Here is a 27,660-nt window from a genome sequence, read left to right as displayed (position 1 = left end):
GGCGAGCGCGCCCCGTCCCGGTCCCCGTCCCGGTCCCGGTCCCCGTCACGCCCGGTCGCGTCCCCGAGCTGTGGCCCACGTGCGGCCGTGGCCGCCGCGCTGCCCGCGGGCGCCGGGGGACGGGAAGGGCGCGTCGCGGGGCGGGCGGCCGGCGCCCGGCGGTGGGGCTGCCCGCGCGGCGCCGAGTGGGCGGCGGGGCGCGCGCGGCGGGGCCGGGGGCGCGCGGGGTCTCCAGTGGGAACCGCGCGTTCCCTGTGGCAGCGCCGGGGAGGGCGGGGGTGGGGAGGAGGGGGAGGGGGGAGAGCGGCCTGCTCCTCCCCCCTCCCCTCCCGCCTCTGCCCCTGCCCCGGGGCGGCGGGTGGCGCTGGCCGCGGCGGCTCGGGGCTCAGTGTCCTTGTGCGGAAATGACACACGGTCACGTCACGTCACGCGAGAGCGCAGCGCGCGGACCCTCGCACACAAAGAGCGGGGGGGGAAACGCGGGCACCAGCGGCGGCCGCTCCAGCCGCCCCCGCCGTCCCGGGGCTCCCATGCCCCCGCGCGGAGCCGAGGTAGGTCCGGCTGCCGCCGCTCGCCGGCCGGGCGGCGGGAGGGGCGCCGCTCCGCGCAGCCCTCGGCGGGGAGCGCCGCCCCGGCGGGTAGGGGAGGAACGGGGAGGGGGGCCGCGCCAGCCAGCGAGCGAGCGAGCGGGGGAGCGGGAGGCGCGGGGCCGGCCCCTCCCCCCGGCCGCGGCTCGGGGCCCCGCCGCCGCTCCCCCCCGCCCCTCCGCCGCGGGGCGCGGGCTGCCGGGGGCGGGGGGCTCTTTGTTCGTGGCTTGGAACGTTGCTATAGCGCTGCGGCGCGGGGCGCGCGAGGGCGCGCGCGCCCGGCCCGGGTGCCTCCATCTGCGGGGCGGGGGGAGGAGAGGGAGGGGGGAGAGTGGAACGGTCACGCCGCCGTCACCTCCAGCCTCACCTTCTCCCCTCCCCCTCCCCCCCCCCCCGCGCGCCGGCCACATAGATCCGCCCGGGCAGGGTTCGGACCGGAAGCACCAACCGCCGCCGCCGCCTCGGGCTCGTGGGTCTGACCGCGGAAGCGGCCCCGGCCGCCGCGTGCGGGGCGCGCGGGCCGTCCTCACCGCAGCCCCCGCCTCCGGGCGGGGCCTCGCCGCCGCGCCGCTCCCACGTGGCGGCCGCCGCCGCCGCCCCTCGGCGGGGAGCCCCGGCGGTGCCGGCTGCCAGGCGGCGTCGCCGGCCGTTGCCCCCCCTCCTGGTGCCGGCTCCCCGCCCCGTGCCCGCCGCAGCGCCGCGCGCTGGCTTCGCGGGAGCCGGTGGAGCAGCGTGGGGCCGCGCGCCCTGTGAGGGCGAGCGCCCCGTGGGGTCGGGCTCCCGCTGGGCAGAAATGGTGGCGGTGGCGCCGAGCGGGGGACTGTGTGGCAGTTCGCGCCGGCTCTTGGTGGGTCATGCCCTGAGGGGGCCGGAGAAGGCCGCCGCGGGGGCACCGCCCGCTGCCGCTGCCCAGCTCGCCCGCTGCCTCGACCCTGCTTTCCCGTGTGGTATGGCCACACGGCCTTTTGTAAATAGAAGGGAACAACCTCTGAACCAGCAGAATGCGAGCCGGCGGCAGGCCAACAGCCATGTGACGGCCTCCACATAGCGTTGACGCAGTCCCAGGGCTTTTTGGATTGAAGTGCGGGTAGAGTTTGTCGCTGCCACCTATCACAAACAGCGTGTGCCCGACCCTTGGGGCAGAGGCGTTTGAACAGGGAAGGAAAAACCTTTTCCCTGCTTCTGGCTGATACCTCGTCATCAGATTATGAGTTTGCGTGGATGATTACATCTAATAAAACAAACGGTTGCCAATATATGTTGATACATTTTCCTTTTCTGCTAAATCAAACTCGGCATTGGACCAACCACACTTTTTTATCTTTGCTAAGTATTTTCATAGCTTAGGTAAGTCCAGTGGGTAAAAATAAAGGAGAGTTGATTGCAGTTTGGAGGAGATTTTAAATTGTCTGTACGAAGGTCAGATGGAACAGTATTTTAAAATAAAAGCAAAGAATGAGGGGAGAGAGAATGAAGCACTGAGGAAAACAAAATGTTTCTAATAGACCAGGGGAAGACACCTAATTGAAGCAAAACCAAATCGATACGTTGATGCTGGAAATAAACTAGCTTAGTATTTTGCTGACCAGTGCAAGATTAAATCGGTGTTTGATAAAGTACGGGGGACAGGTTGAGAAAACTTCAGCTTTAGGCAACTTGTGGGAAAACTGAGAAGAGTGGGGTTCTTTTGGTTTTTTTTTTTTAATTTAAACTGCGTCCGCAGATGTAAGTAAAATGAAATTTAAAAAGACCCAAATTGAGAACATGCCCTGTAAGTCCTATTGGCAAAATGCCTTTGTTGCAGGCTGGCTTCAGTGGAGACTTGAGGCTTCCTGTCCTCCTCCACAGGGCAGCAGAGGAGGTTTTCAAACTATGTTAAGTATAGGGGTTTTATTGTCCGTAAGGGTAATGCTTCCAACAACATCTGCTGGTTCTTTTAAAAATACTTTTCCCTAGTTTTAGAACTTGTTATACATGTATTTATAGTCGGAACATGATTGTAATGTTGGAGTACTGTTTTCTAAGGTATTTAATATTTCAAGTGTCAGTACTGGATATCAAGAATAAATTTTACTCAGAAACTCCACTCTTGGGTCACTAGCAGCACCTTACTATCTCAAAATTGATAGACTAGAAAGCATCTGGTTTTAGTATTCTTTATATTGTCTACTTGCATTTTGCTCATTGTTCAGTTAACTGAGGCAACATTCTTATTTCACAGTTTAAGACGGGTAGTCAATTTGAATTTTTTTTTTTTTTAATTAAGGTGGTTTCAGGTACCAGACTTCTTCAGCCTGCTACCTTTTCAAGTAACTTCCCAAGCTTTTTACAAATTTTTGCTCAGAAAAGTCAGAAGTTACAAGGAAACCTGGCTAAATGCATACAAAGTACAGTCAGGTGTACAAATCAAACAATACAGATCTCCCCCTCCCTCCCCACTTTCTGTTATTATAATAGTTTTAGGTGTGATTTGTAACATTAGTAAGTAATGTTGTTTCAGGCAGCATACTGACGGTGACCCTTTCTAGTTATTTGCTTATTCTGAGCATCATACCAATGAGTGTGGTGATGAGGTTTTCAGCAGTAGAAGGATACTTAAATAGAAAACAAACATATTAATGAAAATGCAAAAAAGTCCAGAAAAAAAATTGCATTGTTTTGGTTTTTTGAGAAGGCCTTGTCAAAATTCTGTAATATTTAAAGTCAAGTCACTGGCCCATGGAACTGAACAGAAGGCAAACATTGCCTGTAAGAAATACATTTTATGGCTCTGTTTTGGAGTGGTATTTATGTGTAATTCAGTTGAATTGAATTTGAGTTGCATTGTTTTTTACAAATTGGAGGAATCAAATGTACCCTGAGAATAATTGCAATATTGAAATTATGGAACCCAGTGCTACAGCCAGGAAGTAAGAGGTGCAGGTTAACTTGGCTCCCAAAGCAGAACGCAGAACTCACAGTTCTCTAGGTTTGCTTCTACTGCCCAGCAGGAGAGTTTTCCAAGAGACAGCCTGGAAAGCAATGCGCATCCTGAGCAGGAGGCAGCTCCTGGGCAGCCCCAGCAGAGGTGCGTGCCTTCGGTCCTGTCCCCTCCTGGGACTGCAGGGCTGCGTGTTGAGAACAGGTGTTTGCTCTCGTTATTTCAAAGCGTGATGCAGGAATCGTTCTTCTAAAATGTCACAAGGGACAGTATGTCATGCTGTCACCAGGCAGTTAGAGCAGCTCTCCGCTCACCTGCTGCACTGAACGGGACTACTTCCACCTACCCACACCAGCTTGCAAGACTGTGGGCTTCCCTTGGGAAGCATTGGTCGCTTTCTGTGTTTTATCCAGTACGTGCTCATATGAAATACAGAGAGCCAGAGACAGGGAGCAGGACCTCAGAGACTTGACTGTCCAGTGAGTGTCTAACTACTAGATTGATTAGTCATTGTCTCTTGCTGAGGATGAATGTATATACAATGGTTTTGGTTGGCTCTGGGTAAACTACACTGTAATTATGTAGCATAATACCATTGCAATTTTGTGATAAAGTCCTGTTACAGGAAGGCATGCGTAAGAGGAGGTGCTACTTTTGGCTGTTAAACAGCAGTTCAGTGTACAGAACTTGTAAAATTTAGCCAATGTTACCTCCTTAGAATATCAGCTTTTTTGGTATGCCCATCATTTATTTAACTTTACTAGGTTACCTGTGCTTTAAGAGGAGTGTTGTATCTTTCACTGCATGCTGAAAGCAAGGAAATGGAGCAGCTTATTCCACATACGCTATTAAACACATATTTAAAATTACCAGCAAATGCATGTGTCTTAACTTTTGACCAAAATGTAAAGAACAATTCACCTCTTCAGAAGCCAATGACACTCAAGTAGAATACTTTTCATTGAAGCCTCTGAGTTTTATATATGAAGCAATGTACCACCATGAGGCTGTAAAAGGAATAAACATCTCATAGTACATAATGTCTAAACCCCTGTATTTTTAATAACTTTCTTATAGTCGATAATGAAGAATTAGAGACATTCCTTCCAACCTACATGAAGGTGCTACAATGTTGAGTGGGATGGTGTACATTCAGGAAGCAGCATCTACACATTTACCATGCATTAATGAACTGAACAGTACAGTGTTATGCAAGCATTTAAGTTATACATAGCAAACTTCTGTAAAACTGGTAACAGGCATTCTTATTATATTAGAGTATATTAGTTCAGATAATGATTCATTTACATTTGTAGTTATAATTAACATGCATTATGAAATCGGAATTGCTGTCCACATACAGCATGTATGCACTTTTATACTTTTCTACGTGGGTTTCACACTTAATTTTTTTTTCAGTTGTCAGAACTTATTACATTAGATATGGGAGTTTGAAGAGTAGAGAGTTATTTTTTTAGTTATGAACAGCAGAACAACAGTATTTTTTTCTGGTCGACTTTATTTATTTTTTTATTTAAGTCAGAACTTGAAAGTGATCAATCAGACTTTCTTTAGGAGTGATTGCAAAGGCAGAGAACTGCCTTGATCTTACATTATCAGCAAGATCTTTTCTCTTTGCATCGTGCTTTTACAATGGTCACAGTCATAAGACAGGTAGGGAAAGCATCCTTCAAGGCCAACACATGAGTAATGGTTAGGTGGTAAATAGAGGAGGAGACTGCACATCATTGGATGATTTGACTTAGGCTTATGATTCAATTCTGTTTTATATATCAATAACTAGGTACGCTTTTATGCCACTTTTAAGTGGCATTATGCATTATACTCGATGATATGAGACTGAAATACATTTAGAGTATGATTTGCAATTTGCTCCCTTACTCGTAAAATCTTTTGTACCTAAGTGCTTTAAATCCTTAAGGCTTCAGTGCATATTTCAGGTAGGCACGTTTTTGATAAACGGGTCGCATTTTTTGCTCTGCTTGCACAAGCAGCATCAAGGCAGTAGTTAGCACTAAATGCACAGAGAAACATTCCAAAACCTTGTTTTTAAGGTACTCTTCCATGCTTTGGAACTCGCAGCATTGCACTAAGCATTGAGCTTCCCTGTTAGCCATGGGTAATACCATTTTAATGTTGAATGTTGTTGCCAAAATGGTACAATGATACAGTTAAGTGTCATAACGTGGTCAGTCTTTTGAATAGAGGCATGTGTCTAAGTGATACCAATGGAAGTAGGGAGTGTTAAGTCCCTTCACTGAGCTGTCTCGTTCCTCATCTAATCTGATGAGAAGAAGGGAGAGCAGGATCTGTGGGAAGGGGATTTGGCCAGTAGTGACAGCCAAGGTGTGCTGGGACCCCCCCCTTCTTTCCCTGTCTCCTCGTGCTCTGGCCCACTGCTCTTCTTCCCACTTACCCTCCAGCGTGCCATAACCTGGTGACTAGATCACTCTTCTAGGATTTGGGGACCTGAATTCTTGTCTCTGCTGCAAAATCAAGAGCAGGCAAGTAAAAAAAAAAACAACCAAAACCCCAGGTTTTCTGGCTCCCAAATACCTCTTTAAGCGTTGTGCCATTGGTAAGTGAAATACCCTACACTTTTGGACTTTTGAGAGTCCCAAAGTACTGAGCATGTTCTGAAAATGGCTGTTGAATCTTAGCCAGTAGGCCAGATGCAGAGGAGTTCCTAGTGCAGCAGTCCCAGCAGGGCTCAAAAGGTTTTGTGTATATGGTCCACCAGAAACTTGATATCTAGAATCTATAACCACCTACAAGTTTAGCTGGTAGCTGAGGGGGATTTCTGGATCTTGCTGCAAATCACAAGATCACAAAACAAACACACTTAGATTGGTGTCTAAAGTCAAGACTGTAATGTGTATTCAATTTATAAGAAGTAGCTTAACTTGAAACAGGAGGACATAATGCTGTATATCACATCAGTTCTCTGCAAAAATAGGCTGCTTGTACATTAGTTTAAAAAGAATAGTATCCTCGTCTACATGATTGCAAGTCTGGGTATTTTTATTCCTTTCCCTTAGAAGAACAAAGCTTTAATCACCTTAAGAAAACCGTCCTTTTTGGTTTGTCTTTTTTAACTGTTTCAAAGGTGTCAGGGTGTGTGGGTGACTCTGGAGGGCTGAGCCCAAAGGAATGTTTCTGTCTTCCCAGGTGAGCGCTGGCATCACACAGGCTCCGTTGCGTGACACCTAGCAGTGGCTCAGCACAAGTATCTGTACACTACCAGCACTAGTAGCTATCAAGGCAGTTTAGATGGGAAGGTGAGTACACGCTGATACATCAGCAAGGTGTTTATTTTTGAGACATTGATTGCATAGAAGTTATGAACTACATACTGTTTTCCAGAAGACCATTCTCAAAAGATGAAATGTAGGCAGTAAAATCTAATGATTGTTTGCGTTCTGAGGATGGGATCCGTTTACCCCTTCTTCCTTGATTGTTGAATTTGTCCAAGTGCTATATATCTTACTCTTTATCCTACATTAGATAAGTTTAGCTAATGACTATACTAGAAGCAGACTGCCATTAGTCAAAGGCAGAGTCTCTTTTGAAGAAAAAGTGAGAGTACTAGCTATTCGCTTCATTTTTAATGTTCAGAGGTGTAGGATCCATAATCAGGGTTATAAGAGTTATTCTTTCTGAGTTTTACCCATGCATAAATGGGTTTTATGCTTATGCTTTATGTTTTAGCATAAGCATAAAGAAACAGTGTGTTCGTTTACCTGTTGTAGGCCTGTTTTGTTAGGTGTTTCGGAACTGTTCACACATTCTTTGGAATTTAACTTTATACACAAGATAGAAACCAAAGAACCCAGAGAAAATGCTTCTAAAATAACTTGGTTCACAGATTAAAATATTTACAAGCAAAATCCTGAAACTTGAAGTTTAAGGTTTATGTTCATATTTTGTAAAGTGTGATTTTTTTTTTTGGTCAGTTCAGGTGGAAATACAAGAAGTTTCAGCTAAAATTCAGACCTACAGGTACTTAGGCTACAGCTCCAATCAACTTCATTAGGATCAAGATCTGGCTGTTGATGTAGCTGCTGTTGTAGGTGTTTGATATGTTTTGGAATCCTCCTTCCAGATCCTCTTTTCACCAGAAAATAGGATGTACTGCAGCATCCGTCTGTATCCCAGCAAGATAAAGCTGCCAAGGCTGGTTGCTCTGCCAGTCATGGCTGCAGACCTGGGCTCCCAACCTCAGCACAGGGTGTTCACTCCTTCCTACAACTAGGTAACTGCTGTCCTGTAGATAGGATTGAGTCAGTATTAGGCTAAGGATGATAAATATATTTATCTTCTGTTTTGAAAAAAGACATATAAGGTAAGAATGAAATATGTTTGTATACCTAACATGACAAAGAACAACTGCCAGGTGTTTGCTTTACTGGATGGATTTCTTACTCGATTGCTTTTTGCACTATTTTGTCCCAAGTGCTTTTAGGACTTTTTTTACTCCAGCTTTGTTTATTCTCACAATCTGGGCCAGAATGCTACCTCAAAACAGCTTTTGACACTGGTGCTTCTTCTACGGAGGCAATAATTATTATTCATAAGTACTGATTCACTGCAAATGGTATTTTAAAGAATCTGAAATGTTTTATCTCTAGTGGACTTTAAACAATCAACAAAATTATTCTTAACCTTACATAGACAGGCATACATACATGGACACGCTCACGCAAGCACACAGATTTTCCCCTTCCCGTACGCCCTGATTTCCTATGGAAGTGATGATACAGTTGCTCTGTTGATATCTCTGTGTCGCTCACTACTCACTTGTGAGTCCATTGCTACCCAGATTTGAAGCGAGATGGTGGTGGTGTAAATAGATGATAAGTGAAGTATAATGAATGGTTGAACCAAGCCAGCAGCTTGCTGGTATGAGAGAGGGAGAGATTTTAATTCCTCCTTTCTGTCCTAGACCTCATGCATGCTCCTGAGCTGGGCCCAATTACTTGCCTTACCCTTTACCTCTCTGAATTAGAAGTAACCCAGCAAAGAAAGAAGTGAATTGTTTTCTGTCAGTTTATCAAGCTGGAAGAGCTCCCTGAAGGTTAAGGTGGGCACCCATGCTTGACCGAGGGAGTAGGTGGGACTGAGGCAGGAAGTCAGAGAGGCAGTTGAATCCTGTCTCTTGACAAAAGCTGTTACATGTGCTTCATTTTCTCATAATACCTAAGTTCTTAAAAATCTTACAAAGAAGACAGGAAACCAGATAAGGAGAAAGTTATTACTAGGGCTCCCAAAAAGGAAAAGGTTGGAGCTCATGCTTTGTTTGGCACCAGAGAGTACAAATATGAAACCCAGTCTTCATTGATTTTTATGCTGGTTTTGACTATTTGCTTTTAATTGTATTCCGGCAGTTTTCAAATGAAAAAAAATTCAACATAAGTAATAACACTTTGTTTCAAATTTGTGAAACAATGCTTTGACTTAATGTTATTTGACCTGAGTTTGGGATAGCTTTGGTCTTCCCGATGTTGCCTCCTTTAGAAAGTTAACTATTAACCAGGGTATGTGCTGTGCTTTAGTTTTCACCTTTTTCCAGTTTTAAAGAGTGGCTATTCAGATCCTCATTTATCTTCTCCTTCCAGCTTGCTTGTATTGTCTCAGAGGAGTTCTCCTAAAGCATTTTTCCTATTTGAATAGCAGTAATAGCAGGAGTTAGAAGGAAAATCTAATTCCCTATATCCCCTCCTAAATATTTTGTGTTGTTCCGCTCGCTGCCACCTTATAGTCTTTCCTTCTGGCTCTGTGTTTACCATCTTTTAGTGTTTTGCTCTGATAGAGCAGTCTAGGGATTAGCTGGAAAACCATTTTGATTTCCATTGCAGAATATTCTGTAGTGATATCAGCTGATTTGCTTACTGTCACCTTAGGCCCTCACAAAAAGACTCTGTGTAACACTTCTTGAGCACTGGCACATGTTGGTCTTGTACCACATCCCTCAGAGCTAAGCCTAGTGCAGTGTGGAAAAGTGTAAGAAAGATCTAGGCGCTGAATATCAATGTATCTGGGATATCAGGGCAAAATATGAACTTCTAGTACTATGTGCTTTTCTTAAGGCCCAACGTAGCTTTTTGATGGTGCTGTACGAAGTACACTGTCTTAGGATTTGTCATAAAGAGCTGTAGTGGCTGGGTCTGAATTCATAAATACTGTTGAGCCAGTAAGACTGGGTATTAACCCTCACCAGTGCTTATCAGGTGGTTTAGAAGTTGGTGTGAACCACTTAGTTTCATGCTGTTATGTCTCTACAGAGTTTGCAAAAGTTTAAGTGAAGTGATTATAGTACTGTTAAGCTGGCATAGTTTATATGTGGATCAATTCATAAATGTAAGTCCTGAAATAGGTCATTATGGTGGGTAAAAGGAGTAGATATCTAAGGAGTTTGTAGTAGCTCTACGTCCAACTGAGAGAGACTTTTTCTGGTGATGTGATGATGAAGACAATCTCACGTTATCCTCTTGAGGATGCCCTTTACAAGGCTGTATATAGGGGCTGTGTTGAAGATCAGCACGTCAAAGGGTATTTTGGCTTCTAGAGTGGCCCAGTATGAGCTGATTTTATAACTCCATGCATCTTTTGTTTGGGTGTGTGTGCTACCCATTGTAGTGCAATTGTACAAAATCTTACCCAGAATAGGATCTCATACTTACCATTAACAGCCGTCAGCTGCTAATGAAGAAACATTCATAGCTACACAGCATTCAAGTGTTTACAGAGCTTTTTAACAATATTTTGAGATTTAAAAAAAAAAAACAACCTCTATTCACCACTGTTCAGAAGAGAGGTAGAGACGACTTTTCCTCCAAAACAGATTCTCTGCCTCTTTCTCTCCCCATCTCTCTTTTCAATTTCATTATAATTTCCACTCCTGGGCTGTACATACACTTTTGATTGATTGGTTTTATTCACTTGGTCCAGCCAGAGGGAAGCCAGTCCTGATTTCAGGCTTTGGCTAAAGGATAGGCAGGAACAGTTGAAAGAAAACTATCTGAAAGAAGAATGTAACTGTGGAAAATGTAAAGTAATAATATTCTGGGGCCAAGTAAACATAGTGCTGTGTGTAGATGAACATGAGCGGTGTGTGCCAGTTTACCAGTCACCAGTTTATTAGTTGAGAGTGTCAGTTTGCAGCTGAGTGCCCTGTAATGGTATGTGAGATCTGATTAGGTTGTTTGCTTTGTAGATCTCCAAAAGATTTAGAATATCTTTTAGGAACATGTCCACAGATTGACGTTTGCCCCCAAGTAACTTGCAAAATTAGTTTTCAAGGAAACAGAAATACAGCTGAGTTTTCCATGTGAGAAGTAATGCTAAAATCATGCTAGAATAATACATATATTTTTTTCTTACAAAAAACATTCTTGCATTATTTAGAGGCTGACAAAGTAATTACTGTAGATCTGCAGATTGCTCTGCTTGAATTGATGCAATCCGTATCAAAAGATCAAAGATTTTTAAATGAAAACTTACTCCAGCATGTATATTACAGTTTATGGTGAGTTTTCATTCTGTAATGACTTTGGGTCACCCACAATGACAATATAAAAACATTTGACTGTAATAAGAAGTAGTGACTTAGTACAGGATAGAGAGTTAACTGCCATTTATATACTGCCAAGATATAATCTTTACAGAGAAGGTTAAAATGACTTTTACTTTTCTCCATACCAGAAAAGACATATAGTTTTAAATACTTTCCTAGCTGCTGTATAGCTGTATGTTGTCTGCAGTATAGTTTGCATGTTGACAGGTCTATAGATGGCCATGAAATTTACTGAAAATAGCTAGTTATTACAAATGTACAGACTGGAAATTATCTGTAGGCTGTTAATGTCCAGTGGCTCTAGACTAAAAGTAATTATAATAACAGATGTAGATATTTCCTGATTCCAGAAGATGCTGATACTTATTTTTGTATGTTTGTTTTGTTCCTTAGTGAGATAGAAGATGAATTCAGCTGAAATCACTGATGATGATGAAGGTAAAATATTGTATTTTGTGTAATTTATGATCAGGCAAAAATACTTGTTGAATTAAAGCCTTTGCAGCCTGATAAAGAATGCACTTGGATCAAGACAAAGTACATTAATGTTTTTTAAAAAGCTATCTAAAATACACTATTATCTTTGTTACTCATTATATTTGCTGCTCCACATCCTTCCTCCCCCTCCAAAAAAATCTTTCTACTGTAACTGTATTTGTTTATACTTCAGACTCTTCTTTGGGGAAGAAACTCATTTACTGGATGACTGAATGGTTCCTAGCATAATAAAAACTTGACTTTGGAGTGGCCTCAGCATACACTTATCATACAAGTCATAAAAAATAATGATGTTCTTCAAAACACATTTTCATAAAAAGAAAGAAACCACAAAATATTATATTAAGGGTGTCATGGTTTTCTGGAGAGAGTGCTTTATCTCTCTAAACCTTCTCTTTTTCCAGTAAAAATTCCTAAAAAAAATGTTGTGAAAGTAGAAACAGAAGACGAAGATGAAGCTCTGGACTGCTCAGTAACATCCAGATCTGCTGAGAAACACTCACCGGATGGCACAGTTACTTGCCTACAGGATTCCAACAAACGGAAACAGACCTCACTTGGTTGTGATGGTTCAGGGAGCCAGCAAGATGTCTTACCCAGTGTGAAGAAAAGACGCTTTACACAAGAGGTGACTTCTCTATACATGACTGTGTGATTTTTCTGTTCATATTTCATAGCCTAAATTCATTGCTGCTATAAGAAAAATGCAAGTCATTTAACTAGATTTGCATTAGTAATGAGTTTGAGGCAAATACGGCTAATCTTAACCCAGTTTGCACACATTGCTTGTCTGGGTATTTCTTTAAATAACATGGGAGCGATCGTATCTATGAAATACAGTTACAGGTTAATTCATTCATGTGAAGTATATTTTTGTTGTTTGTCAGAGAATGTAGGAGCAGGTAGTGATTTGGATTATCTGAACGTGACTCTGATTACAGTCCCTCTCATGTCACACAGTCATTCAGCTGGATCCTCAGTGGTAGAATCAGGGCTGTAATTCTTCCTTCTGTGACACAGGTTTTGATGTCAGTGAGACAAGTATAAATTTGTGTATTATTTGAAAGATAAAAATGCAGGAATGCAGAACACTTCAGCATATCAAGAGCAGAACGTATTACAACTTCAGGTGCAGCATCCCATTTGTGACAATCCAGATGTTTGTCCAGTTGGTGAAGGAGATGCCCCAGTCTCTTCTGTTAGCCTATTCTAGTGTTTAATCTCTCTAGCAATTGGAGATTTCCATTAATCTTTGCTGAAACTGAGCAAGTTTCTTTTTGTCCTTGTTCTTTTCAGTAGGGAGAGCAGTGATCATCTGTTCCTAGAAAAGTCTTCTGCACATGGGAAAATTGGTGTGATGTTGTCTACCCTCAGCCCTTGCTTTCCAAGACTAAAATTCTGTTTTTTCAGCTCTTCTTCAGGAGTCACCTTACATTTTTGTTGTTCTCTTTGAGATTCCTGAAAGGGTAGTGTCCAGTGTTGGACAGTCACATCTCTTCTAACACCCTCTAGAGCAGTATAATGACCTCCTGTTTTTCACACTCAGCACTTTATTAAAATAACCTAGATTCAAATTCATCCTCTTTTGAATAACTTCAGGCCCTGGGTTATATTTAGTTTATGACCTACTCTAATGCACATATCCTTTTCTGCTGTTCTGCTACCTAGCCAGTTATTCCATGTTGTATTTGTGCATTTCATTTCTCCTTTTTAGCCATAGCTCTTCATATTTCTTTTTCTTGACTGTCGTCTCTCTGACTTCTTGGGGCTGTTTTTTTCCCTGAATGCCTGTGGTAGGTAGGTTTAAATCTTATTACACGGTTTCTTTCTTTTCCTTTCTCTTTTTCTTTTTACAATTGTTTTACTTGCATTCAGACTCTTAAAAGAGCTTCATAATGGTCTCTGAACTGTGCTTGCTTTGGATTTTACTGTTTGCTGTTTGCCTTTAATAAATTTTTAAATTTAATTTGAAATTACTTATAACTTTGGACTTAAAATATCAGGAAGTGACCCAGTAACAATGATGAAAATTCATTCTTGACTGACCCCAATGAATCAGCATGTTTAGTTAAATAACCAACCAGAAATAGTCCTCAATCATAACAACATTTTTAAAGTTAATTACTTTTCTAGTACCAATATTTAGTTTTAAGTTAATGACTTCATTAACTATTTCTTTTTAAACAGAGGACAAAATGTTAATTATTTTTGAGAATATTGTGCTTGTAGTATATATTTTTACTACACATCACATAGGCATCTATGTATGATATAAGCAGAGCTGTACTTTTTATGTTATATAACTGTACTATTGGACTGGTGATTATATTACTAAATGACTTTCTATCAGAACACATTTTGCTTTTTTTAAAATTCTGATTGTCACTTCATAACTAGAAGTTCATTTTCCCTAATTTTCTTTAAAAAAAAGAAGTGTAGAAGATTGTAAGTTTAAAAAATTTGTGTGCAAGACACTTCCAAGTCCTCATGTGTTTGATAGGATCTTTTTATATATTTCTTGCTCATATATTTATTCTTTCTTACTCATATGCCAGAATATTATGCTCTGTATTCTTACAGATATTTAGACTTTCTTTATTAAGCATAATAAAGGTCATAAATTAGCTGGACTTTAGCACTGAACAGATCAATAACTAAACAACTTTTAGAACTTGGCTTAGGACTCCGAGAGATAATGTGAGAGGCTATTTCACAATTACTTATATTGGTCGATGTTTACCAAAATACTGCATTTTGCAAATGTTCAAAGAATGCATATAATATAAAAAGTTGCTGTGCAAATGTAGTATAAAAAGCAGCACTATTATATGTACATTGAGTCTCATAGGACAATATCTTTACTTATTTTTTGATGGTACATTAAAACCGATCATCTTAAATGGGTGTAGTATTATCTGAAATACATTGATGTTTAAAGATCAGTGTTACAGAAAACTAATTAAAAATATTAAATACTAGTTTAATTGGAGAATTTACAAAAAGCCATGTATTTATGCTGTGGATAGTGCTGTTTCCAGATGGAAACTGTATAAAGACAAGATAATTAAAAACAAAGAGGAAAGAAAACGAGGATGCATCTGAAATAGAAAATCCTTAAATATAGGCCCGAATGTGTTGTCATCTGTTAGTCAAGCACTGACTATGTGTTTCTGAAATGCACATAACCAAATCCGTCCCGCAACCAGATCCAAACACTGTGAGCTGCATTAGTGAAAGGGCAGAAGTTCTGCTGCCATCGCAGCAGAGAGCTGCTGTAGTTCTTAGAGTGAACACCACTTCTCCTCCAGAGCACTGTGTCCAAAACTGAGAATGCAAACTTTCACAGTACTCACTGTCAAAGTGCATACTTAAGACAATGAATTTGTGCTGTTTAATACACATTGTAATATTGCTTTGCCCTGGCTCTGTGTGTGAGGTGTGCATTAATAGAAGTTACCCCCACATTGGCAAGTTTTATTATATAATTAATTAGGGAAAAGGTACAGCAGGAGTTCTGATGAGAACTGACAGACAACTGGTGGCCATAGCTTGCCATGGCAAGCTATTTAGTAGAGAAGGAATTGAATGAATCATGCTCTGTATGTGAAGGAATATTTGGAATATTCTCTGTAAACAGCAGTGTTATTGGAAGAGCTAGCTACTTAGATAGCAGGTCTCACTGTATGTGTAAGAAATGTATTATCCGGAATTGCAGGGGTTTTTTGTTCTTTTGATCTAAAACGGTAAAAGAAATTTGTAATTCAGTCTGGGTGTCTGACTGGGGAGCAGAGCTACATTTATTATCAGCAGAGATTCTCATGACCTGCTTTCAGGTGATGTCTATTTGGGAGAGCTCTATTACCATCTGGAAATACCTCTGTTTCTCCACGGACAAGTACAGGTGGGGTATGACGACTTCAGTCCCAGCGTAGGAGCCTAGTTACGTGGGAGCAATGTGGATCTCAGTCTGCTCACAATTCAGTCTCTTGTGTTCTGGTATTTTACAAGTCAGAAAGAGCTGATTTAGTTAGGGTATGTCATAGCACTTGCTGGGGTAAAAGTTGCCCTTTAATAGCTGGTGGTGTTACAGGACTCTGGTTCCTCGCTGTCCTCATAGCAAATGTGCTTTAATATGAGCAGGACTGGAGGGACAGTCTTCTAAATGGGACCTGGAAGTCAGGTGTCCTAGGCACCGCCACGCCTGGGGATTCTGCGCACTGTGAAATACATTGCTTTTGTGTTATGCTTCCATTTTATCAACTGTCCATCCACACAGCTTTGGATGTGAAAACACGAGGTTTCATATGTAGGGTTGTGTGATGTGAATGAGAGCAGAACTTGGAAATGCAACTTTAATTGAGTCTGCTCATTTCTAAACTTGGAGTGGAAACCAGCTTGTTCTTTCTGAGCCTCTTTTGAGTATACATTGCATTAGAAATTAAAAAGTAATTAGATTCAATTTGTCACTGCAGTAAGCAGATGCCAAGTGTGAGTACACATAGGGACCAGATTAATTTCATGAGTGTTACAGTTTTGTTTTTTTCAGAAAGGAACCTTAATTCAAGTCCCTCACTGTAGGACGTAGTGGGATCTTCACTAGAATTTCAAATTGCTTGTGGCTCTCAGCTCAGACCTCGTCTGTGTTCCATTTGTTTTAATACTTGAATGCAAATTCTGTGGTTTTTATCTAATTAATGTTCTGTGGAACAAGCCAAGCAAAATGTTTCAGTACAGTCTTCTCTAAAATCTGTGAGTGTTTTCTCATGTTTGAATCCTGTATGTTGGATTTTGATCCCGTGGTATCTACTTAACTTCCTAAGAATTATTTGCAATATCCATGTGTTTGCAAAAAAACCCAACCCACCCAAGCCCTGCATATTTGCTGTGAGTTGATGAAAATGCTTGCTTCCAATTTCAAGCAATGAGGAAGAGTTAGAAATTATCGAGAACATTAATTCCTTAAGAGCTCGTGGGTTTTTTTATACAAATAATTTAGAAAATTAGAAACCCATGAGTCTAAACTTCCCTGTCTTTCAGAAATAAAGAAATCTTAGGCTTCCCTTTTAAAAAGACAATACCAAGGTACTTTTCACTTTGTTTTTAAGTTTTTATTATTTAAATAGAATACTTTTTAAAAATTACGGTCATTCTTAGAACTTGTTTAGGAGTTGTACACCATTATAAAGATTTAAAAAACCCTTTTGCATGAGAAAGAAGAGAATAAGCATAATTTTGGTGACTTATAGCCTTTGTAGTATTTTCAAAAGCTAACCTAAAGAGCGTGCTGGAACGTTAAATGCAGTTGTTGGAGGCAGTGGCAAGGTCACAGGACTAGGAGTCAGAAAATCTAGATGCTATTCTTGGCTCTGTTGCTGACTTGTTGCCACCCAAATTCTCTACAGCCCAAGATCCTCATATGCAAGGTGAAGCATGATACTTAATTTGGGAGAGTATTTAGAGTTCTGTGGGTAAAGAGTATAAGGATTATTATTGCATTTCTATTCCATGGAGAAAGCCATGAGCCAAAACAAACAAAAAACCCCCCAAAATAATTATTTACTGTATTTTTATTTTTCCTAGTGAATTTATTAATTTTGATGTATTTAACACAACTAAGTCCTCTGGAGAAAATTAGACTTTGCATATTAATGTAACAATGGCTGCTTAAGGGGCACATATTTATAGCTAATATTTTTAAGGCAGTCTTACTAATACAATATTTATTCATTCAAAGGGCCCCCTTTCAAACATGAAGAACAGAGATACTGGCTCACCCACTCAGGTAAGTGCAGAGCAGCCAAACAAGAACAAGAATCCTAACGTAACGTGGCTCTGTGAAGAAGAATCCTTCAGTGACATAACCACTCCATCTTATAAAAAACCTCTCTATGGCATCTCACACAAAATCACAGAGAAGAAGAACCCACCAGGAGCTGAGCAGTTTGCTTCTTACGAGTTGTTTGAAAAAATCAACCCCAGCAGTCCCTCGCATCTGCGGACTTTGAACGACCAACGCAAAAGGGACTCGGCCGCAGCCATTGCCATAACAGCGGCCGCTGCAGATTCTGACCCAAATATATATTCTTTGATACAGAAAATGTTTTACACGCTTAACACCCTCAATACCAATATGACTCAGCTTCACAGTAAAGTTGACCTTTTGTCTCTGGAGGTTAGCAGAATTAAGAAGCAAGTCAGTCCAGCAGAGTCCGTTGCAGACTTCAAGCCTCCCCCAGAGTACCAGCTGACTTCTGCGGAGCTCAAACAAATCATGGATCAAAGCACGTCAGGCGGAGACCTAGCTTGCCGGTTGCTAGTACAGCTCTTCCCAGAGCTCTTCAGCGACGATGAGTTCAGCAGAAGCTGCAGTGCATGTGGCTTTCTCAACAAAAGGAAACTTGAATCTCTTCATCTGCAGCTTATCCGTAACTATGTGGAAGTTTGTTATCCTTCTGTGAAGAATACAGCTGTGTGGCAGGTGGAGTGTTTGCCTCAAGTCAATGATTTTTTCAATAGATTTTGGGCTCAAAGGGAAATGGAAAACAGTCAGCAAAATGGTCAGTCGTCCAGTTTTTATGAGACTGAGCAGGTCGAATCCTCTCATTTTATGGAGGATAAAGAGCAGGAGGAAGCTTTATCCTTGGACAGGAGTAATGCCATTGCCTCAGATTACATGCTGGATGCTCAGGATCTCAATGAATTTTTAGATGAAGCTTCTTCTCCAGGGGAATTTTCTGTTTTTTTGTTACACAGATTGTTTCCGGAACTCTTTGACCACAGAAAATTAGCTGAAAGGTACAGCTGCTTTGGAGATTCTGGAAAACAACTGCTGGATCCTCATCGGCTTCAAATAATCCGTAGGTACACTGAAATTTACTTTCCAGATGTGCAAGAAGAAGAAGCCTGGTTGCAGCAATGTGTTCAGCGACTAAACGATGAGCTTGAAAATACGTATATGGATGGAAGTGAATGTGATCAGATGAGAGATGACTGTTACGATTCTTCTGGTTTACCAGATGATGTATCAATCATAAAAGTGGAAGACAGTTTTGAATATGAAAAACCTGGCAGACGCTCAAAAAAAATTTGGCTTGTACCCATAGACTTTGACAAACTTGACTTTCCCCCTCCCGACTTTGATGTCCCTGTCCCGGATTACCTGTTGAACAAAGAACAGATTAAAAGTATATACGAAAGCAGTCTTTCCATAGGCAATTTTGCCTCTCGATTGCTTGTTCTCTTATTTCCTGAACTGTTTACTCATGAAAACTTACGGAAGCAATACAACTGTAGTGGATCTTTAGGCAAGAAACAGCTCGACCCCACTAGAATTAAATTAATTCGACATTATGTGCAGATACTGTACCCCAGAGCAAAGAACGACAGAGTGTGGACATTGGAGTTTGTTGGGAAGCTTGACGAGAGGTGTCGACGAAGAGACACGGAGCAAAGGCGCACGTACCAACAGCAACGGAAAATCCACGTGCCGGGGCCCGACAGGAGGGAATTTCTCAGCTATGCAATAAACCCCGAGAGGTTTCGAGAAGAATTCGAAGGGCCGCCACTGCCACCGGAAAGAAGCAGCAAGGATTTTTGCAAGATACCACTCGATGAACTCGTTGTTCCTAATCCAGACTTCCCTGTGCCTTCTCTGTATTTGCTGTCTGATAAGGAGGTAAGAGAAATAGTGCAGCAGAGCCTGTCAGTCGGCAACTTTGCTGCCAGGCTTCTCGTAAGACTCTTTCCCGAACTCTTTACTCCGGAGAATCTCAGACTGCAATACAACCATTCAGGTGCTTGTAACAAAAAACAGCTCGATCCTATCAGACTGAGACTGATCCGTCATTACGTGGAGGCAGTTTACCCTGTGGAGAAAATGGAAGAAGTATGGCATTATGAATGTATACCGAGCATTGATGAGAGATGCCGGCGTCCTAACAGAAAAAAGTGTGATATACTGAAAAAAGCAAAGAAAGCAAAAAAGTGACGGGCCCTTTAAATTCCTAAGACTTTGACCACTAAATTATTGTCAGGATTATGCTTTGGTTTAGACTGAGGGGCCTGTCGGGAGCTGAGGGTGCTCAGCATCTAGGACAGCCAGGCACTAAGTTTGTTGCGTTTTAATGTGTGTGTTGCATCTATGTGGGCACCGCAGCAGTGGGAAGTGGCTTACTACATTTGTACATGGGTAAAGACCGTAAGTGATTGGTGATAGAGCTATCGATGACTCGCTAAGAGCATGATTTTCACTGGTGCAAGTACATGTATTGAAACTGTATTACTCCACTCCCCATTTCTGCATCTTCCTTTTTTATCACTTTCTAATAATAAGGAATATTTTTTTTTAAATCGTTGTGCTCTTCAGGGGCAGTTTTTCGTTATACCCTTATAAACAGTCTTGTTAGTTAATTTGGAGTTTAAATTTAAACTTAATTTTAATTTGAAAGTGCCATATTCATTGGAAATCGTTGGAATATTAGACTTTGCTTCTACAGTAATTGCAGCATCACATTTGTTTTGTTCTTGATGATACTGAGATACTGAAAATAATAATACCGTGTCAAAGAATGGGTCAGAATGGTGTCGTTTACATTTTTGACTGTTACCCAGGTTTTATTTCTAAAACGAAGAAGTAACTGTTGAAGAACTGAGACCTGAGCATAGACGCAATGTGAATGTTTGGGTTTTTTTTTTATATTGACACCACAAGCTTGATCCTGCCCCTGTGAGTTCTTTTTTTGTTTTGTCCAGTGTCACTGCTGGTGTGACTGAGGATGGCTCGTCTGAATAAAGCCAGCAGAGCAGACCCAAGCCTATACCCGTGGAATGTCTTGCCATCGCCTGCTTGCCACTCTATTTGTAAAATAACAAAGACAACAACAACAACAAAAAGACCCGAAACAAGAACTTAGAAAAATTTTAGACCTTACTCTCTATCAAAATCATGATTCCAAAGGTTTCCAGTATTCATATTGAATTGCATATATTAAAAGATTGGTTTTGTGATGGAATTCAGTGTTTCAGGGTCCCCACGTATGAGCTGTGGTAATGTAACTTATTCTTTGCGTGAATGCAGCACCATCTGGATATTTCGGGTGTAGGGATATTGAATTCTCTCACTTTGCCAAATTGATTTAGTGTAATTAGTAGCTATTTGGAGACATAACTGTGTATGTATAATTTAGGTTGATACGGTCAAGTTTGCATCATTAATATGTTCAAGTCTAACAAAGACCACCCAGAACCCAATGTGAATTTGCTGTATGACTTGTCACTGGAGAGTGCTGCTTTAAAACTAGTTTTCCTCTTTTTTTTTTTTTTTCTTTTCTCTTTTAATACTGATAGAAATGGTGAGAGAGAGTCAGACATGGATTTTTAAGACAGTAAAGACAGTGATCGCTTACTGACCATTGCTGGAACACCTTGGAGCATTTGTTGATGTTCTCTGTGGTCCTTTTTTGTTGTTTACTTAGATGGGTCATAGTATCAAATTTAAGTCAGTTCCAGTGTAATTTTCTATTTTAGCATTTGTAAGAAGGTACAAAATACTTGATATTTTTACTTCAGATTTTTAGAATTTATTGTTCTTAGAGTCATATTGGTCCCTTTCTTTTAAAAGCAAAACAAAACGTTTTTTCCTAATGGCAAGAACTAGTAAAAGTATTATGTTAAACCGGGAGTAAATCATAGTAGATCGTAGCATTTGCTCATTTTCCCCATATGCTAGCAACATTCTCAAAGAATGTATGAAGAAAGTCATGAATGTACTAAATAATACACTGATACTGTTTATATCCATTTAAATGTTTCCTGTTGGTTTAAATAATAGCAGACCATGCACAAAATGGATATCAGAGCAAATATGGCTATAATAAAATGAAAACATTTTACCAAAGATAAAGAACTGGTACCACAATGTCTGCATCTTATCTTTCATTTTAGTGCATAAATTTAGCCAATTGAATGTATCGGAAACCAAGACTTTCTCTTGTAATTGTATGCTACCTAGCACCTCTGTGAAATTTTTTACATGCACTTTTATGGGAGATATAAAATGACAGAAATTATTAACAGCTGCTTAATTTGTTGTTGTGAATGGATGGCCAGAAGGTAAGAAATATAATTATATTTTCTTATCTTAATGTCATACACGTTTCACCATTTAGTGATGTCGAAGCTCCCAGAAGAATTCAATATATATTAAACTTTTCTACAATTGACAGATGTTACTAGCTAGCATGCAAATTTGAGACATACTGGCTTTTACTGTAGATGTTGACATTGAGTCAAAAAATCAGTCCATTCATATTATCTGCTAAGTAGTGCAAAAACAATTTTCACCTTTTAAAATTACATTTTTGAAAGTGGGTATAGAAAGATTTTCATTGTGTTTTTCTCTTAACTTCTGTCTAATTGCTGTGTACATTCCTTTTATCTCATTCTTCACAACCCTTTCATGATTCATTTGATTGTATGTTTTATGACTGATATCAAGAAAATACAGACATATGAATAGTGACATAGTTCACTAATGAAAGCTCTTGCAGTGCATCTGAAGTACAGCCACTTCATCCAGTTGGTCAGTCTTGTAAATAAATTAAAGGTATATTATTTTCATACAAGAGGAATGTTGTCTGGTGATTGCTTGAGTATAAGCAGGAATTTTTTTTCCTATAAAGTCTGTTACTAAGATCTGAGAGAACCTTAGCTAGTCAGACAGTACATAAATGAAAATACCCTGGTTTGCTGCAGCCATTTAAAAAGATTTTTCTGTCTTTCAGACTTTTTTTGTTTAAAAGAATAAACTTGTCGTTTTGAAAGTGAGGCTATGATAGGAAGATTGCTCGATATTGAAGTATTTGGAACGTACGTAGCCATGCACACACTGACTTCCTATAGCTGAACGTTCCTTTCTACCTACCAGGTCAGTAAACCCTGTTAAAGTGAATATCAAGTGTCTCTATCTGCTTCTTATAGTTTAAATATACAAGCTTTGGATAAGCGTTGAATAGCCCACTTCTAACAGCTTTTTAAAAGAAACGGTGTAATATATCATAGCTCTATATTTTTGTGTCTTACCCATTTTCTACAAATTAAAAACTTACTTAGAAGCTCTGTAAGAGATGTAAAACAGCACAACCAAAGGGAGATCAAGTATGCATCAGTTTATTGCCTGTTAACTGTATTCAGCTGACAGAGTCAACAAGAAGTTTGCAAATGAGAAAAATCTTCACTTAAGTCAACCACTTTGTTATGCTAATGCATTACAGCCACCAAAGTCTTTCATGTTCTAGGAAATGTTTGTGACTGGTTTTTCTTATCTTCAAAATGCATAGAATTTATTTCTAGATACATTTTTTTAAATGGGTAATTTGTCTCTTTTCAATTATTGTTTGATATTTATATTATGTTATAGCAGTGAGAAACAGAGAATTTTGTGCTCAGCGCTCTACAAAGGCACACCAGGTATAATTTCGTGCTGGAAGGGGCTAACATGAATTCTACAGCCCCAAGAAGCACAGAAAATAATATGCAGGTTTTATTCATAATTTATTTTTATTCAGATTTTGTTTCACTGATTAAAGGGATGTGAAACAGCTGAAAAATTCAATGTCTTAAGCTTGCTTGTACTGAGGATGGGGCATAAGTTGACAAGTGTTCTTACTTAGAATGCATATTTTAGTTGATTGCACTTAAAATCTATGGGAGAACAAGCGTGGTAGGTTCATGCCTATGATTTTTCTGAGTAAATCAAACAAACTCCATCACTGTCATTGCCAAAATTTCGTCACTTCCTCAGCTTGACTTTCTGATTTTTTCCATTGTTACTGCAACTCAGTTGGCACCAATGTAGTTGCGTTTTTTTCTCAGGAACATGCTGAAAACATATTTTTAAATGTGAAGTTGTTTAATAGCTGAAGTGATGGTTTAGTTCCCTCTCTTAATTCTCTCTTATGATTGTCTTTGCTAAGAATGACAGAAAAAGAAAGAAACCTCCATTTGTTTGTCTTCATTCTTTCCTACCTGCTTTTTTGTCCTAGTAAATACTAAGATAAATTTCTAGACAGTTCTTTTGAAATCCTTATTTTACCCCCGCCATTATAAAAGTCATTCAACTAAACTTCTCACTGGTAATGATAGTTTTAATTTCTGAGAGAAATTTCTTACAGAATACATAATACTCATCATTATCTTTGTCACAGCTCATATAAATCCTGTTGTGAGAGGTCATCTCTCCTGCAGCAGAGCACTGGCTGAAGGAGCTGCCCTGGGCTGGCCAGTCCCAGTGCCGGAAACAGATGACTCCTCACAAAATCAAAACTCCTCATATTCACAACATTTTCCTTATACCTCATCTGATTGGCTGGAGATTAGCCCCTACGCTGTATTATTTTTATCCAGCACATTCCTTTTCATTTTTGTTGTTTTCTAGATGCCGTCTTTTCTAGGTAGTGGCCATAAAAGCCTGTGACATGGGCAGACCACCTGCTTACTCCGATTCCTGATCTGTTCCATGATGGGGCTGTGGTCGCCACTGAGCATTTTTCTTTCATTAACAATTCGGAAAGAAGAACTTGGATTCTCACAAGAAGGGAAGAGCTGTAGTAGAAAGGAAATAAAGCTGTTCGGTAGAATATGACATGTTCTTTTCCTACTTCTCCCCTTTCTCCCCCCCCCCCCCCCCAAAGGCAACCATGAATAGAACAAACCTGTGGTTTTTTTTTTTTTTTTTACTAGGTTTTCCATATTTTCTATTTAAAAATTTAGCATGACTTCCCAGCCCAAAAATGGGCAAAATCACCATATATCCAATAACACTAAAATTTGTGTTAATAGATGGAAACAAATTGTGATTGCTGAAGACTGGAGGAAGATCAGCTAATTAATATCTACACACACACACAAATGTCAAGTAATCATTCCCAATTTCCTTCCCAAATTTCATTATGGCAAAACAACTGTTTGTCATTCAAGAGGCATTTTGTAGTGTTGTGTGTTAGTGCTCACTTCTGTGGGAGGCAAAATACTCCTTTAATCGTTATGCTTTCAGGAATGTACCTCTTCGGTTAGCTCATAAGGTAGTGTGTTAGCAAGGTCTACAGATGTTTCCTGTGAAAAGAAAATCCCAAGGTACCTCTCAGCAGGAGGAACAAGTCACTCAATAGGATCGCATCCTGCATTTGAGATTCGATCCCTTGTATAAAACGCAGGAGTTTGGTTTTATGTCATGTGATGCTGTCCCTTGTCTCTCTTGCTCCCTATCTCTCCTTGTTCCAAGAATTAAAAAAACTCAGGGTCTCCTTGAAGTGCTTGTCTATATGTGCACTGAATACTCAAGTGCTGGAAACTAAAGGATTTTTTAGCTTCAGCAGTACTCAGATTTGCATGGCTCCCACACACACCCCTTTTGCATTCCTGTCCCCATGCATGCCATCGTAGAATGACCACCACAATTGGCCTGCACAGGCTGTTGAGCACTGTAATTTGGTAGGTGCTGAAGGTAGACTGTCCTGTTCTGACATGCCATTACAGAGAAAAAAAACAACCCCAAGAAACAAAAAACCCACCCCAAAATAAAACCCAGAAACGCTTTGGTGCTTTTCTGTTCTATGGAAAAAAGAATTGCCTATTATTTTGAGGGGCCAGAGGGGTCAGAGTATAACCGCCTTCCCTCTGTGTTGATCTGTAGGCAGCAGAACTCGGAACCTATTCAGGAGTGTTGGTATGTGCCTGCTTTAGTTGACCTGGCTGACTCCTGCCAGACCCGTGTCCAGCTCCGGTGTGAGCAATTCCCCGCTATTCCTTCACAGGATCCTCCCGCGCCCTGCTCCGTAACGCTGGCTGGCCCACGTGCAGCACATGCTGCAGCGTGTAACATTGCTCCTGCAGCGGGTGAAACACGCAAAGCTGTCAGACAATGCTGCGTGCAGTGCCAGTGACAGCTGGGTCCTGTACCCACAACCTGACGGTGCCTGCCTCTGACAGGACCAGGCAAAGTCTTCGGGATAGGTCATCCCTCTGTGCAAGGGCAGGTATGCTGGCCATTCTGGGCTCCATGCCTGACAACCAGCGTAAGGTTGGATTCATCTGTGGTTAATGCAGAGGTGGCTTGGACAGCATAGTCATCTGGGCAGCCTCCAGTGAACTTGTCAGTCACTTCTCAAGCCATCCAAACCTCCCTTTATGACCTCTCAGCAGTATCTCCATGAGGAAGCTCTTTCATATACATCCTCCACCATGCAGACTAAGAATGGCAGATGCCCATGTCCTGGAGCAGGAAATTCATTACAGCAGTGACAGAAGGGCAGAAGCGGCAATCACTTACCCAATTCACTGTCCGTACCCTGAACTCTGAGCAGGAGAAGTATTTGTGTGTCTCCCACCACTGAGTGGCACTGGAGATTTGGTAGTTGACTAGCGGCAGATCCTCTGTTTTGGAAAGATCATTAAAACTTTTGTTTGACCACTTCTTACTACTTTGCCATGTCATCTGACCAGACACTTGACCATGTTATCAGATGAACTCCATCACCTTAAAGTCGTGGCTGATGAAGGGAAGATACACGGGTGATTCCCAGATAAGTTTATGTATGCTTTACATACAGTCTACGTGAGCCTATCTTGTCTAAAAGCCCCCTGAAGGTCCGGCAAAAACTGTGGCTGTGATGTGCCTGTTCCTACACCTCCCAGAATGCATGCTGGCTCTGCTTGCCTGGCACTCGCGTCAGTCATTAACTAAGCTTTGCCCTTTTTTTAGCTCACAGTCCAAATGTTTAAAGGCTGCAGAAACAAGCGCAACCTGCTCAGCAATGTCTGGCCCCAATAAAAAGGTCTGATCAATAGAGAAGCTTATCCAGGACAGATCAACGTAGCCAAGCGCAACAGCTACTCACCTTTCTGCTGTCATAGTTTTCCTCTGAGATAACCCTGCCTGTGACTGCAGCTTTCTTTTCTGAAGCCAGCGGGTACAGTTCTCTCTCCAACCATTTCAATCCTGAATCCACAGAGGCTGCTCTCACCCATCACAAGACTCCTTAAGCAGGCTGCCTTTCTTTTCCTCTACTTTGCTGAGACCACTAGTGGATCAACGCTTAAAACCTACGAAAGCCTGTTTCTACCTTCATCTGTCAGTGAAGACCTGGTTTTGGTGGCAGTCACAGAATAACAGAATGGTTTAAGTTGGAAGGGACCATAAAGATCATCTAGTCCACGCCCCCCGCCATGGGCAGGGACATCTTTCACGCCCCATCCACCCTGACCTTGAGCAGTGATGGGCCCCCAGTGATGGGCCATCCACAACTTCTCTGGGCAACCTGATCCAGTGTCTCACTACCTTCATCATAAAAAATTTCTTCCTTATACCCAATCTAAATCTATCCTCTTTCAGTTTAAAACCGGTGCCCCTTGTTCTGTCACTACAGGCTGTGGTAAAAAGTCTCTGTCATCATTAGGAAAGGGCCAAGTCTTGATTGCAAGCTCTTGTCTACTTTACTTCCCAATAGGCTTTTCCAGAAGTTAAGATCTAAGGTTTTGGCTTAATATTCTATTGATATTCAGTCCAACTCAAGAAATTACCCTGCCAGTGCTCTTTCTTATGTCAATGGCTTTCAGGGATGCAACTTTCCTGCCCATCTTGGATGTGAGGCAGGTGTTGACTTTTTTTGTTGTTATTGTTTTTATCCTACACAGAACAGACCCTTTCAGAAAGTTAATTTCTTCACGTCTATACCTTGGCTATCCCCAAGCCCCAAAGCATTCCTGGGGTTTACGAGTGGGGTCCTATTCTGGCCCCGTAAGCTCTGGTGTGTAAGCTACTACTGCTGGAGGTGACAGGCAGTGTGACTGTACATACTGGTAAGCACTTGACAGGTAACGCATGGTTGCTGACCAGCAACTGGAGCTCACCAACATGTTACTCATAACACGTCTTTCTACTTGTTTCTCTCAGCATCCCTGGAGATTATGGGAGCCACTTAGAATAGCAATGGTAAGTGGAATTGGGGAACAGAGGATGCCTCTCATCTGTTTATTTCTGTAGCACTTGGTGCAAGCTCCAACAA

General features: G+C 41.4%; 1 protein-coding gene across 8 annotated transcripts in view; it reads left to right on the top strand.

The window, feature by feature from the left end:
• Positions 1 to 268: 268 nt before the first annotated feature.
• Positions 269 to 27,660, top strand: part of BEND3 (BEN domain containing 3) — a 37,173-nt gene continuing 9,781 nt past the window's right edge. The window contains exons 1-7 of one of the 8 annotated variants that reach the window (XR_012775223.1): positions 315 to 551; positions 6,697 to 6,806; positions 11,495 to 11,539; positions 12,004 to 12,227; positions 17,334 to 19,274; positions 22,381 to 22,523; positions 27,549 to 27,565. Coding sequence is in view for 4 of the 8 variants with exons in the window: in XM_075498487.1 (XP_075354602.1) it covers positions 11,506 to 11,539; positions 12,004 to 12,227; positions 17,334 to 19,586 (2,511 nt within the window). In the remaining 4 variants the exon portion in view is untranslated. The other 7 variants (XR_012775220.1, XR_012775221.1, XR_012775222.1 and 4 more) reach the window with 7 other exon arrangements.

The sequence above is a fragment of the Mycteria americana genome, chromosome 3 (assembly GCF_035582795.1).
Source record: "Mycteria americana isolate JAX WOST 10 ecotype Jacksonville Zoo and Gardens chromosome 3, USCA_MyAme_1.0, whole genome shotgun sequence".
Classification (NCBI taxonomy): domain Eukaryota; kingdom Metazoa; phylum Chordata; class Aves; order Ciconiiformes; family Ciconiidae; genus Mycteria; species Mycteria americana.
The sequence above is the reverse complement of the archived record's forward strand: the minus strand, read 5'-3'. Positions and strand labels throughout refer to the sequence as shown.